This window comes from Salvelinus sp. IW2-2015, unplaced genomic scaffold (assembly GCF_002910315.2).
Source record: "Salvelinus sp. IW2-2015 unplaced genomic scaffold, ASM291031v2 Un_scaffold1703, whole genome shotgun sequence".
In the NCBI taxonomy this organism is placed as follows: Eukaryota; Metazoa; Chordata; class Actinopteri; order Salmoniformes; family Salmonidae; genus Salvelinus; species Salvelinus sp. IW2-2015.
Genome location: NW_019943096.1, coordinates 38679 through 51941, shown reverse-complemented (window position 1 = coordinate 51941; position 13263 = coordinate 38679). Strand labels below are relative to the sequence as shown.

Here is a 13263-nt window from a genome sequence, read left to right as displayed (position 1 = left end):
AGAGTTTTATAAATATTACTGACGATATSTTAAGAGATATACACGACAGCAAGTCTTTCCCAACAGGTAAAGGCAATAAGAAAGGTCCTATTTTTATTCATTTATTTATGTCACCACAAATAACACTCCCAATACTATTCAATATTATCAAATCCAGTTAGATTGCACGTGTCCCGAATTAAGTTGACTGACGTTTTGATGTATTAAACTGGGCCAATTAAGACAGTTTCGTGTTGTAGAGGTAGAAAATGGATCCCAACAACATGAAACTACCTAAACCACTCCACAGTCCGCTCGACGCCTCAAGACGCACAGCAGCCAATGCATAACGCCACGTCTTCTTTGGTTTTCATATCGATCTCAAACACCCATGCTGTTCATAAGAGGCCTGTATTAAAAATAGCCTACAATGTTTTTACATGTTCAGTATCAAATCTTTCCGCTGGAAACCTGCTTTTTTAAACATGTGGTGTCCCGAAAACCCAAATCCAAAACAACAAATTGACTCACCCATTCATCGAAGTTATTGCGATATTCCAATCCCAAGAGAAAAGAAGATGACTTCGTCAAATTCTGTCTAAATGCAGTGTAACTTTCTACGACTGTCTCTAGCCTCCTCTCCGGCTTAATGGCTCTCTCGACTGAAGCCAGTCTTTGGGGAGAGTGAAAATCGTCATATACGAGCAAGTCATAAAACTCTACAAAAGCCGGTTGGGCTTGCAGTGTTGTATGCCTATACCGCCTAGACATAATGGCTGGTGTCATATCTAAATCGTTTCCGAGAGCTACTCCATGGATCCTAAAAACATTTCTGAAGACAAAAGCCAAGCAATGTACGAGCAACCCAAAGTGCACTTACAACCTCAACTGGCCTGTACAAAATGCCTATTCTCTTTACAGACAAAGAATTAGCGAGAAATACAGAGTTCTGAACAAGGACATCTAAAAGCATACTAATCCAGTTTATGTGAACTGATCATTTATTACGCAATACACGAAAACACAACCTCATATGTACATAATGATATACACAATAAAAACAATTTCACAATGTAGACTGCTCATGTAGCCTACATTTCCCTTAGTTCGAGTCTACACAACAATATTATCCTAAAGTGGATCAAATATATGTTGTTCTATGTACACTTACAATCAGCTCATCATAATATCTACATACATTACATCGGAAGAATACATTTACAGGGCGACTCATCTTATTCCCTTACTGTGGATACATAGGCCTTACATTTTAGTGTGATCCACATTGCAAAATGCAGGAAAATATGGATTTGAATCATGTCGTTTCATGCAGTATAAATGTAAAGGAAATTCCCCACATATATGCAATATAAACGTACATCTCAATTGTGATTTATATTTGTATCTACAACAAACATATATATTTTTTTAAGTATTGGTAGGCTACAATCCTATACGACCCAAAGCAAATTCCTTCCATTGTTTTACTCAAGACACCTATCCCAACAAGTGACAGCAACAGAACCGAATCAACGAACAATTAACAAAGTAATGAAGAAAAGAGACAACCCAATAACATTCACGTTTTACCAGTAGCTTATATAAGACGATGCAAAGACTAGGTTTGTATGTAGGCCTATTAAAGATGTGCCCTTTACATCTTGCATTATAACTAAAGCTAGTTCAATACAAAGCTTATCGAAAACATTCAAAGTTATCACGAGAAACCAAAATTTGACGTGAGCTCCCGAATCCTGTTTTCCCGGGTCATTTTCTTCAGTTTCATTCTGCGATTCTGGAACCATATTTTGACCTGCCTGTCCGTCAGGTGCACGCTCCTACTGATCTCTAGGCGACGCTCGCGAGTCAGGTACATGTTGTAGAGGAACTCCTTCTCGAGCTCCAGAGTTTGGTGCTTGGTGTATGGGCAACGTTTCTTCCGTCCGCTTTTTGCTGTTAGCCAGTTGGCCGTGCATTCGCTTTCTGTGTCTCCTAAAGAAAATGGTATACATGCTTTTAGGCTATCAACTATGTATGTAAGATAGGTTGTGTGTGTGTGTGTGTGTGTGTGTGTGTGTGTGTGTGTGTGTGTGTGTGTGTGTGTGTGTGTGTGTGTGTGTGTGTGTGTGTGTGTGTGTGTGTGTGTGTGTGTGTGTTTTGTGCAAGTCAGTGGTTTGATATAGGCCTTTTCATAAGAACGGTTCAACGGCCTTGTGTACTTTGCTTGAACTTGAAACATTTGCTAATAATAACAAACAAAAAATCAGAAATGTATAACATTTTCTATCATTCTAGATCTACTATAATAAGAACAAATATCACCGCCCCAAAATAAAAACGGTTTTAGTAGCCTATTTGTTTATGGGAAGATATACGATTGTTAGGCCTATATTGGACGCCAGTCAAGTCATTTTTTGTCCAAAGAAACAAAGTCCTAAAATGTAAAATAAACCTGCAGTAGCCTAAGCCTAAGCAAGTAATTGCATTTATTTTTAATAATACAAGTGTTCTTTTTTTACCACAGCATTTTTACTGGTTTACTTCTATTCTTTTTTCCAAACTTTAACACCCGCTTGACTTTTAGGCAGCGAATGTCTCTCAACTAAAGCATGGTGTCTCCTCTGCTAATGCTAATGACAAAACATTTATCCTTTGGGTTACGGCAAGACCATATATAATCACTAAATAAAAACAAACACTTGAATGACCTCAGAATGCAAAAGACGAAATCAGTCTCTCGGCAGGTGTTACCATATAACCTTTTTACGCATCCCCATACCTGCTTTACTATACAGCACGCAATAAAACCAACCGTGGCAGAGTGAGTGACCACACCTTTTAATGACCTCAGCTCACCTTTAGGTGTTTTCGTTGGCTTCTCCTTCTCGAGCTCCTCTTCAGCTTCCTCGGGAGATGAAGGTTCCGCGTCGGAGGACGCTCGTGCCTCCTCGCCCCCCAGTGGGGCGTGCGTCTGCTGGGGCTGGGACGCGGTACCGGAAGACAGAGACTCCTCGGTGTCTCTTCTCTTGTAAGCCGCCGTGGCTGAGCAGGCTAAGGCTGAGGACGGTGGGGGGGTCGGGGTGTGGAAGCGAGTCTGTGCAGGGGGGTGTAGGCCAAAGTGAGAATGAGAGGGGTTCGATTGGGCCCCGTGGTAAACTTTATGAGAGTGTGCGTGCATCTGAGACAAGCGGAAGTAGCCAGGCACTGGTACAGTACCCCCACCACCACCGCCGTCGGTGACTGTGCACGAGCCTGAACCTGAGCCTGTCGTGGTTAGCCTGGAGTACGTCAGGTCTTCGGCGGTCGAGGCTTTGGGGCACTTCTGCGGCTCGTAGAGACAGTATGCGCTCTCCTCCTTAATGCTCGGCGGGAACGAGCAGGGCGCAACCTGGGGACCCACAGTTTGTTGCTGGTCCATTCGGCACGACCTCTGCGCATCCATCCACATCTCCATGCCTGACATATACGCGCCTGACGCGGCAGACATCATGTTTTGGGGACCTACGTCGCTCCGCTTGCCTATACCTGGGAAGTATCCACAGTTCTGTAGCCCGTAAGACACCTCTGATGCGGCGTTATGGGGCAGACACACGCTGCTGCCCGGGTAGTAGTGTCCCCCTCCACCCTCGGTCCGGCCGCTGATCAGAGAATCCACAAAAAACGCGTTTCCTGCGGGGCTGTCCGAGCATGCCATTATTGTGGTGTATTTTGGCGAGGGGAGAAGATAGCCCTTTCTGGTTGACATTTCTTGTGCAAAACATGCTGGATATGATTAGAGGTACCCCCCTCTCCACCGTGCAGACTCTGGAGCCAATAGGAACGCTCGGATACGCAGGGCCCCTCCCCTTCCAGAGCCACGTAGCAACCGGGGCCATATCCATCATGGGTCTGAGGCAGATAAAGGAGACAGCACAGCAATCAGTGGGTATCTCTCACCTCGCTGTAATGCACCACCATAACGCCGGAGGGGCGAGGCCCTATGTGCAGAATGCAAACATTCGAAAATAAAAAAGAGGTATATGCACGCCCGTGCAGCATACCTATCGACTATCCGTTTGGTTTGCAGCATTAAAATAAGTTTGTCTGAACCCCTATCCGTTTGAACTGTGCTTAACATTAAATCATTATTATCAAATTATTCGTTTGCTATAAGACCTATGTGGCTCCCTATTGCTCCCTATGCCTCTATATTTAATACATTCCATATGCATAAATCTCACAGAATAAGACAAAATGGAAACCATTTTAGTTTCAAATAAGACACAGACGCAACAACAGGCCCAATAAAGGCCTATACCTTTTCATGCGCATACATTTTCAACAATCCTCACCAATTGTAGGTGAGAACTGTAAGGCAACATTAAGGTTCCCAGGTTCAAACAGGTATAGTAAACAGGGCGTAAACAAGAAAAGAAAACGACACTTTCCTTTACAGTGCTTTAATAAAAGAGATCACTGCGTGGGTCTAATTAATTGACAAGTCAATGGATTTTAGAGAAATAAAACAGTGATGAAGGCAGTAATTACCAGGAACATAATAAGCTTCACGCACGGCAACTGCATCGGTGTTCAAAGGAGTTGTTGCTTTACATCTATTTCATATATATATATATATATAAGATATAAATATGGTGATATCAAAAGTGTATATCTGACTCAAATAGCAGCATTAGATTATTTTGGGGTGTCTCATTAATTGTAAATAATTGTACATTTAGCATCGAAGCATGATAACATAAAGCCTGCTGATGTAAATTGTGTGTGATTACCATGTGTAAAAGCGTGTTAAAGGCATTGTAAATAAAAACTATTGCAGATGTTCATTACTAGGATTTTATCAAAATATAAAAAGGTGTGCCGTGTCCTATCTGTACATGCATTATTCACACAACTCACCACACGTGCATAACATCACTGTGGGTTATAGGTATACACTTAAGGACACATTTATGTGTTGGCCGTTTCAATGACCATGTTTACGTACTTGCTCAGGTTATTCCCTTTTTCCCTTTTAGGGTTATTATAGGGACACAATTGGTATCCCTCCATTTTGTTGCGTCCATGGTGTGCTGCGCCTTCTCTCCATCCCCAGGTTGAAGTTAATATCGGACAGCTTTGACCATTACCAGGACCAGGTGGCTTGTGGCCTTCCGGCTCGGTTTTCACCCTGTGGTGTCCATCTGAAGGCCAAATGGAAATAGAATTATACATTAACATGTTGAAACAGCATGCCCATTAGATGCCCATTTCTACATCATCATATAGGTTCATAGTTGTAGGTCTAGTGTGAGGCTAGTCGATGGTTAGAAATTATTTCAAATTCCACTGTCTTGAAAAATTACATCTAATATAATATGTCTCACAATTAAACATAGATGTGAAACTGGTATTAGTTTATTCAATTCTAAAGTATAAGGAATTAAAATGTTTATATGATGTATAACTCGGGTTGACTATATACCGGGGACAAATGCCGTGCGCCAACCATTTATTTGCCTGTTCTATAAAATTAACAGAGAGTAAACTTTGCATAACATTTTGTGTGAACTTAACTACCAGACACATCAGCAAAAACACCATCAGCAAAAAAATATCCTATGATCTTATGAAGTATCAGCCATTGGAAATTCAACACTCAATGTTGACATTAATTAATGCTGTGCACATGCAGCTCGGAAACGTCAGTACACACCCCACGCTCCTGTATTGACTTGTAGCCTATCAGTTATATCTCCGTGTTACAGTTATTAGCCTAATTGTGGCTACTAAATCTTCATTTCACAGCTGTCCAGCTATCATTTCCACCAAAACAGTTTACTCTGGCCAATGTCTTTGATCAACCTCATATAATGGTGGCCGGGGAGGCCGTTTCGGACGGATCATGTTCGTCGCGTGTGCAGTTATGAACAATAATGCGGAGTTTTATTACATCCGGCGGAAGTATTTATTTTTCACGAGAAACAAAGGAGTAGGAGACGGGAGTCCACGCGCATGCAACAGCCATGGAGAACCCCCCTCGCCTCTTGGACTGATACCGAATCTCTCCCCCTCTGTTTAGCTTTCTATAACAGGAAGGAAAGGGACACACGTTCCTGGCGTTTCACAATCAAATACTTTCCCAATCACATAATTTATACTTTGGCACCGCCCAGAGTGTAATGCATTCTGGAAGGACACCAAAGGCAGATTGATTCCAAAAAGCCAAGCTTTGAGTGAGAGTAGTGACTTCATAGGTGATTTTTGTGATTTAAGAGGGCGTACATTAGTTCCAGGTCATCAGAAAAATCATGAATTATATATCTATATATATATATATATATATATATTTAACACCCACTGACCGAAGATTTAATGATGAAAAACTTCAGATAAGACATTAATTCCATCTGTCCCTGATTGAGAAAGAATGCTTTCAGCCTGTAAATAACCTCGATATCTTAAAGTAGGCCTGTGTGCTGGATATTTTGGGCAGAGATTTTACAAGATATTTTGGGCCTTGCTCATAGCCTACATATAAAATACACAAGTCCAACAAAATTAGCAGAGAACACAGCATCGCACAGATGTGTTGCATTATTAGGTTACTACATTTCATGTTAGCTAGGCCCTCAACAATTCTACTACCAATCATTCTCTAATACTGACCACCATATTGACATGTGCAACCTAATGGTCAAAACAGCTAAATTAAATAAATATTTAAATACAGCAGGGCATAATAAAACTGTTCAAAGAATCGACTTACAGGAAAAGCCAGTTATCTCACAGAATATGAGGCTATGCAAGGGCTTTGTTCGAGAATTTACCTGCATTTCAAGTTTCCCTCGAGAATCTTGAAGGTTTATTACGCTGGGTTCTTCTTGCAGATGAAAAGATCCTCGGCAATGACTTTGATCTCAACAGCGCCGCCCGGTGGCAGAAGGAAGCGTCTGCGAATGAGCACCAGGCCATGGCCACTACTCTGATCCAAGGAGGACAACCTGCAATGGGGGAAATGCACTCTCAAATGAAGTCGAAGCAGCCAGTGAGCAGAGGCTTTTCTTATCAATCGTCGCTCTTGTCTCCTTGGTAAGAGAGTGAATAACCTTGGGTCTCAGACGGTTTATTGCACTRCACTCCAATTGTACAAATGCTCCAGACTCTCAGACAGGTTTTATGGTCGCGTTGCTGCGGCAACGGGGAGGATGTCTAGTAATTAGGGACGGAATTCCAGCGCGCCATAAAGGATGAGCCTGGCAAGGCTAGGCCGGACTATGGCGGAGAGGCAACCATAAACTTCAGCCTCTCTCTCCCTGCGTTAATGGCCCATTTGACTGTCATATATGAACGCCATTGCGCTGCGGCTGGCACTCATAAACAGAGTCATAATAACAGCAAATATGGCGGTTCTCACTTAGGAGGATGCTGTGGAAGAAGGGGTGGTTTTAATCTTATCTGTGAGAGACAAGTCAGAAGTAGGTGAATGAAAATTAGATGCATATGGAGACTGTATTAGGCTTGTTTACCACAGCGTTGTGGGTAATTGAGACAAAAATATTCAAAGTTCAAAGCCAATGAATGAACTCCATGAAACCCACTGGGCACATACATCAGTTCGTCTAGTTTTGATTTAAATTTGGTTGAGTTGTCAACAAACGTGAATTCAACGTAAAGTCRACCAACAATTTCCCAGTCATTGGATTTACTTTAAAAGTTGGGTGAAAAAAAACAATTAAATGTATGACTTTTTGCAAATCCAATCCGTTTTCCACGTTGATTCAACGTAATCACATTGATTTTATTGGTTGAAATTACGTGGAAACACTGTTGATTCAACCAGTTTTTGACTATAGTGGGAAGCATGCATGTCACCCTATAAAATTGCAATGAGCAAAAGCCATTAGAAAATACAACCTCACACAAGTAAGAAATATAAGTCTAACTAATTAGTAGCCTAACATGTATGTGCATATCAACGTTTACGATAAATAAGTAATCTTGGTAGCTGATGAAATAATGGTATTAATCAATAAATCTCTCACATAAATATAGTTCACATGAATAAGATTTCAAATTCGATTAAATTACTCTTAAACATACTTACCAAATGTTGGATGTTTAATCTATCAATTATGAATTAACAAAACAGGTTGAACAATTCAAAATTATATTTTCTTGTCATATTTTTGCGTGTAAAATGTTTTTGTTGAGTTGTGCGTAAAAGGCCTATGCGAAGGTAAAGTGTGCGAAAATAACAGCTTTCAAAACGGTTTCGAGTCTGAGTAAAATAACCCGTCACATTTGTACATTCCTTCAATAATATTTTCATTTTTAATTTGGAAATATAGGATAATACAGAATGTGTCGGACATAACAAGCAGTTGATACAAGATTATGTCCCTGACAGTATATTCAAAACGCATTTAACATTCATGTTACTTCAATGAAAAACATGAAGACCTGTGAATAATGGAAAAAATATTTCGTCCTATTTGAACAAAACCTGGATGCATATTTTCTCAATCTGGGTATCAAAAGACTGCGGCGTTGTTGCGTCCGTTACCTGTATTATCTACACGCATGTCGCAAGGCAACAATTCGACTATAGGCTGCTACAGCAATGAGGTTAAACAAGCTTATATCTGGTTCTGTCTGTATGGGGTTAACATTCTTCTCATTGTGGGTTTTCCGTGCATTAACATAAAATTCTAAGCCAAATTGGGTGTGGTAATCAAGTACACAAAATATAAACAGCCAGATTACATGTGTTGTTTTGAAACTATTACAATGGTAGAATGACTTAGTCACGGCTTGGGGTCAACACAATTTAACACCGAATCCCTATAATTTTACTGATAGAGCTTTGCAGTTGTTATTCTTTAGGAAATTAGTGGCTACAAAATAAATAACCTTACAAAAAAAGACACTTTACAATCTCACCCTCCCAAGTCTCATTATTTGGTCACACCAAAGTCCTAGCCTCCATTATTAAATGCACAACATTACATATTCACTGTCACAGGAAACCTATAGTCCTACCACGTCACCACTTGTACGATCTTAAAAACCGAAAACCTAATTTACAAGAGGCTTTTTTGATGTATTTGTTTTATTCACCCCGGTCAGTCATTGGTAGATGGCTCTCCGCCTTGTGAGAAGAAAATTAAGGCGACTCTGTGTCACAATAATATTAGGATACACAAGAAAGAGAACATAGTCTTGGTGAGGACAACATCCGCAGAAATAATTTTCTTTAACAAAGTCTGATGGCCAAAATGCCGTCAGTGTGTCAGTTAAATCATGCTCATTCTCAAACGGTTTGAAATCAGGAGAGATTCTGCTGCCTGTCCACGAACTTGAAATTAACAGTTGAGCATCGTGTTGCAGCTACAGCCATTGCTGTTGTTGTGTTGTTGTTGCTGACACATATGTCAGGGGAAAGAGACCACAGCGAGTCAATAAGTCTGTAAACGCATATGACAAGTCACTCCTAAAGCAGCGGGTTCGTGGTGTAATACTGTAATCTGTCTCTGTTTAATTTCTTTTCCTTCATTCTTCGGTTCTGAAACCAGATTTTCACTTGGCGGTCGGTGAGGTTCAGCATACGAGAGAGCTGCAGTCTCTTCTCTTTGTTGATATACACACTGAAAAAGAACTCCCTCTCCAGTTCTCGGATCTGATATTTTGTATAAGGACATCTTTTTTTACGAGTCCTCTGTCCATCTAGAAGAGAAGAAAATGTAGGTCAGATAAAAAAAATCGAAATATCTCAAATCATCCATGACTATGTTATAGGATTTATAGGCAAGGTTATATAGGCTTTTAGGTAGACTATAATTACGCATTGGCCAAATCAATCCAAAGAAAATATTTCCATTGACTTTCATTTCTACAGCTTAATTATGCAGTGATTTAAATTACAATATGAAACCATGAAATAGCATATGCAGTGTTCTGGATAGGAATGTACACTAATACATGATCATTGACAGTTTGCAGCATGTATGTAAGACTATAGTATGTATAGACAAAATTAAATTMATTTTTAAATAATATAAACAGTAATAACACATCAATAGATGATATTTGATCAGCGTCATGATTTCTCACATTAGGAAATAACATCATACTAGTGTAAAACACAGTCTGCCTGATTGCTTTAGGGCACGAGCTCCAATGTGCTAACCCCTAAACCAGAGGCACCACCCTCATTACACGCGAGTGCTATTCTAACGCCAAGAAACCCGTGAAATTCGGCTACATTTATGATTCAAAAGATGAATGTTCGACCAGGAGTGTTAGGGCTACCTTACAATTCACAGTCATAACTACGTGCTTTTTTTATACTTTAGGGAATGTTTAGAAAAATCACTAGCCCTGATGTCTTTCACAGCCAATTTAAATTCAAAGCACGTGATCCTGTAGTTTATAACAAAGTTTTGTTGGGGGAAATCTACAGGCCCTATATAAACCTTATACGCTTATAAAACAGCATATAAAAAATTTAACTGCAGCGCGCTAGATTGCAAACTTTCTCTCATAACCAGGGTGCTGACTTAATACGTACTGCTGCTGCTCGATTTCTCCTCATTGTTGCCGGAAGAGGACTCCGGGCTGCTGGTATCTTCGCGCGGCTCCTTCCCCTCCGTTTCCCGGCACGAGGGCGCGTGTTCTGCGGCGGAGCTTGTCTGCTTGGTTGCCGTTTTGTCCCCTGAGTAGTCGTTAGACGACGGTGTTTCTGAGGCGTTGGCGTACGCTGTGTCGAAAAACTGATCGAAGGCTTGGGGCAGCACCCCATTTCTGCCAACGTTCCCGTAGAAATTGGACACTGCACAGCCCGCGCCGGAGTGGTGGTGATACGCAGCAGCGGCGGTAGGGTTGTTCTTGGCAAACATTTCCCCCATGGTGGGCTGCGAGGACAGACAGTCCCGATGTACCATGTCCTCCGTGGTGGGGTAGAACTGGGGCAGGTTCCCCCGGTGTGACCATTTACCGGACGCGTCAATGGCGGCATAGTCCCTGAACGTCACCTCTCTCACCGGCTGGACCTGAGGCAGGTTAGAGGAGTACGAATATGTYATGGGSCGAGTAGACGGGGTCTGGGACAAAAACGAGGGTAGACCGGAGAAGTCTGCCCCCGCCGAGACGTAGTAGGTGCAACTGGGCAAATACATGTTCGAACCGACGGGGACCCGCTCGTCAAAATCCATCACTCCTTCACTCTACTACTCTATGTGGGTCATGCCTCTATAGCCGCCCTTTACATGGCTCTGGAGCGCCCTGGCTCTTGCCTCTTTGAAGCAGGTTCGCGAGGCAGAAATTTTTAGACGTAGGCTGACGTGGAGAGCAATCTCCATCCATTCCAGGGAGGCGTGGGTCACGTGACCAGCGGCAGAAATTGACAGCTTTCGCGTGTATGAGAGCGTGTGTGTGCGCGCAATGAGAGTGTACGTGCGAGTCAGTGTGAACGCGCGTACGCGGGCACGAGGAGTTATTCAGTGAATGAGTGTGAGTGAGGGACAGACTGCAAGTTGTCCTCAAGCTTGACATTGGTGGTTTATCGCTATGTCGGTCTAAAATTAATTCCCTTATATGCTGCAAGTCAGAGAAAAAAATATAATTGCATTGGTTGTTAAAATGTAGAGAAGTGACATATTGCTATCGAAGGATTAACCTGATTCAATATCAATTTTAAAGATGCTATGTGCATTTCGACATTTAATCTGGGGGTGCTCGTTGAATCCATGCGTCTTGTAAACTTTATGGTATTCCTGAGGGTTTGATGTCGTCTTTGGTAAAACCTTATGCATTTGAGGCGTGCCAACACGTGTAATATCTGTATCCTCTGGACTTGACCAAAGGACTAGCATTTCAATCAATAGGTCTGGAGGTCATTTATGATATAAGCGCCCTCACAAAAGCCCGAAATGTACTGATGGACCACAGACATCCTCTTTACCAGGAGTTTGAGCTAGTCCCCTCAGGGAGACGATACAGGGCACAAGGGCATAAAGTAATAGTGCCAAACAATCCTTTGTCCCAGCGACAGTAAGGCTTCTGAATGTTTCAAACGACCAGTGGGACCTGCGGGCTGGCCTACAGCTAACATTGTAGTTGACATAGTGTTTTGTTGTGTATACCCACTGAGCAAAACTGGTTGAATCAACGTTTTTTCCACATAATTTCAACCCCCCAAAATATATGTGATGACGTGGAAAACTAATTGGATTTGCCAAAAGTCATCAAGGTAAGGCCATTTCGATTTTTTTCACCCAACTTTTAACCTAAATGAATGAATGAGTGAATTATTTTTGTTCATTACACGTTGAATTCACGTTGACAACTCAACCAAATGTAAATCGCCCTTTGAACTGACATCTGTGCCCAGTGAGTATTGTAGTGTACAGATAATCACTGATCGCTCATGAATTACACTTTCTCTAACTGTATTTATTGTCTGTATATTTCCTTGTCTATCTTTATGTGTTTTTATGTATGCACAGACCCGCAACCTACATGTCCCCATGGGGATAATAAAGTCATTATCTATCCAATACTACTGAATATGATTGTTTTTACTAGGCAAGTCAGTTAAGAACACATTCTTATTTACAATGACGGCCTACCGGGGAACAGGGGGTTAACTGCCTTGTTCAGGGGTAGAACAATAGACTTTTACCTTGTCAGCTCGGGGATTTGATCCATCAACCTTTCGGTTACTGGCCCAACGCTCTAACCACTAGGCTACCTGCCGCCCCAGTTGCAAAAACAACAACTAAAATATTATTTTCATGTTATGTTTGATGTTTGTCACAGGTGTGTGCTCATACTTTACAACATTATATCATGACCGTTTGGCTTCACGGCAACATTTGTCAATCAGGGTCATGTTGAAGTAACCCTTGATGTTTGGCCATGTCTCCAGTCAGGTGTCGACGACGCGGCTACCAAACAGACATTTTAGGCCATGCAGCACGTATACAACACCAACAGACATAGCTCATATCGACGCTTGGTTTTTAGAATAATCCAAACCCGTAGATCATCTCAATTTTGCCACCTAAAAAAGACGGACGTTTTGTAAACGGTATTTAAAAAGTTGCCAATATTGCACAATATTGTTTACGACAGCAATAACCAAGGAGCCACTGGATCAGTAGGCTTACTTCATATTGGAACACAGGAAGTATGTAAATAGATAGAGAGAAATGTGCGATTGTGGGTGTCTGGATATTTGGAAAAACCCAGAGCTAGACCAACAAAAGGCCTAATTGGAAATGGACGTTTGTTGAATCATACATATTA

The 13263-nt window shown here is 41.5% G+C and overlaps 2 protein-coding genes across 2 annotated transcripts; both read right to left on the bottom strand.

Moving 5' to 3' along the window:
• Positions 1-957: 957 nt before the first annotated feature.
• LOC112071727 (homeobox protein Hox-A10-like) lies at positions 958-3724 on the bottom strand. Its single transcript, XM_024139168.2, has 2 exons — positions 2836-3724; positions 958-1971 (listed from the first exon to the last, which is right to left on the bottom strand). Exons 1-2 carry the CDS (start codon positions 3722-3724, stop codon positions 1697-1699), a joined length of 1164 nt encoding a protein of 387 aa, XP_023994936.1. The 3' UTR covers positions 958-1696.
• A 4542-nt stretch (positions 3725-8266) lies between these two features.
• On the bottom strand, positions 8267-11365 carry LOC112071726 (homeobox protein Hox-A11a-like). The gene is made up of 2 exons (XM_024139167.2): positions 10526-11365; positions 8267-9681 (listed from the first exon to the last, which is right to left on the bottom strand). The coding sequence occupies exons 1-2, from the start codon at positions 11166-11168 to the stop codon at positions 9449-9451; spliced, it is 876 nt and encodes a 291-aa protein (XP_023994935.1). The 5' UTR covers positions 11169-11365; the 3' UTR covers positions 8267-9448.
• Between the last annotated feature and the right edge of the window lie 1898 nt (positions 11366-13263).